A 1,344-nucleotide genomic window follows, 5' to 3' on the forward strand; every position below is an offset into this window, starting at 1 on the left:
TAATATTACTTAATTAATAAAACAAATACATGTATTATTATACCTTTATAATTAAAATATGTGGAACCAGAGTTGGATGGAGCCTGGATTACTATATGTTTACCATCGATTGCGCCAATGCAATTAGGGAAGTTCCATATATGATAAAACTGCTGGCTAATGCCCATCCACTCCTCTTCATTTGTAGGGGCTTTAACATACTCAGGTTGCAAAGCCTCCCAAATAGCCTTACATGTCTGCTGTAAAATTTTACATACAGTAGATTTAGCCACACGAAAGCTGAATGCAAGAGACACCTGTTCATGTGATTACAGAAAAAAGATGTGTAAGATCAAGAAAATAATAATAATTATTAATTTTTATTATTGTCATTAATCACCTGTGAGTTTCCTGTGGCAAGATATCTTATGGTAATTGCCAATCTCTCAGCAGGGGTTATTTCCAACCTTTGAGAATCACTACTATAATGCCGAGAACCAGCCAAAAAGGGTTCTACCTGAACATATTGATTACACTAAATTAATACTGCAATAGTTTACCTTGGTCAAAAGCTTGTCAAAGGTTCCTTTAGACATCCTTAGGTAAATGAAATGAGATTTAGGGTCTGAGAGGCGCATTTCTTGGAGCAATCGATGAAATTCACCTTGCTGAGAACGCTGAACAAATATAGAGCGAACCCACATTCTTCTCCTTCTTATTCTACGTCTCTTTCGCCTTCTGTATAGCATAGCAAGCAGTAAAACTTCCTCTTGACCAAAATCCTCCATTTTCTCTCAGAATGAGTGCTCTGTGATTTGAAAATGTATGTGAATGCTTGGACGCAACCCAACGCGATTGAAGGCGTTGCCACGAGAGGGCCTCGCGTTGCGTGGCTTTGCTATGTAAACCAGCCTTTAGTTAGCAAGCCTGAAGTCACTGGCTAAGGCAATGGGTCTATCCTCTGTGTACAGCCATGTGTATATGTATTAGCACATAAGCAGTCAGGACGAACTCATTATATAGGCGGTAGCCTATATGTAGGATTGAGGTTGATTTTTCAAGATGGCGGCGGTTTTTATGATTTTCAAACACTTACAACTCTTTTATCTTACGTTGCACAGCCTTATAAATGGCTTAGATGAGCTCTCCTTCACTGAGCGATTCTCCTGGCATCTTTAAGGTGGACTGTAATGTAGCGGGAGCATTTATGGAGAATAGGCCCAAATTCAAATTTCTGCAAAATTCTTCAGACTTTTTCTTTTTTCTTTCATCTTTCTTCTATCAACACGGAAATCCTTTAAACCAGGGAACCGCTCGAGTTGGCTTTTACATCATTCCTTTGTGCTTGAGTCAAGGACTGGACAT

The 1,344-nt window shown here is 39.0% G+C and overlaps 1 protein-coding gene across 1 annotated transcript in view; it reads right to left on the bottom strand.

The window, feature by feature from the left end:
• The window catches only part of LOC105314061 (protein ALP1-like), a 4,091-nt gene extending 3,200 nt beyond the window's left edge, over positions 1-891 (bottom strand). The window contains exons 1-3 of the mRNA XM_011407987.2: positions 540-891; positions 380-496; positions 44-296 (exon numbers count right to left, since the gene is read on the bottom strand). Coding sequence (XP_011406289.2) covers positions 44-296; positions 380-496; positions 540-767 — 598 coding nt within the window. The 5' untranslated portion in view covers positions 768-891. The remainder of the gene's footprint in view (positions 1-43; positions 297-379; positions 497-539) is intronic.
• Between the last annotated feature and the right edge of the window lie 453 nt (positions 892-1,344).

Source organism: Amphimedon queenslandica, unplaced genomic scaffold, assembly GCF_000090795.2.
Source record: "Amphimedon queenslandica unplaced genomic scaffold, v1.1 AMPQUscaffold_13116, whole genome shotgun sequence".
Lineage (NCBI taxonomy): Eukaryota > Metazoa > Porifera > Demospongiae > Haplosclerida > Niphatidae > Amphimedon > Amphimedon queenslandica.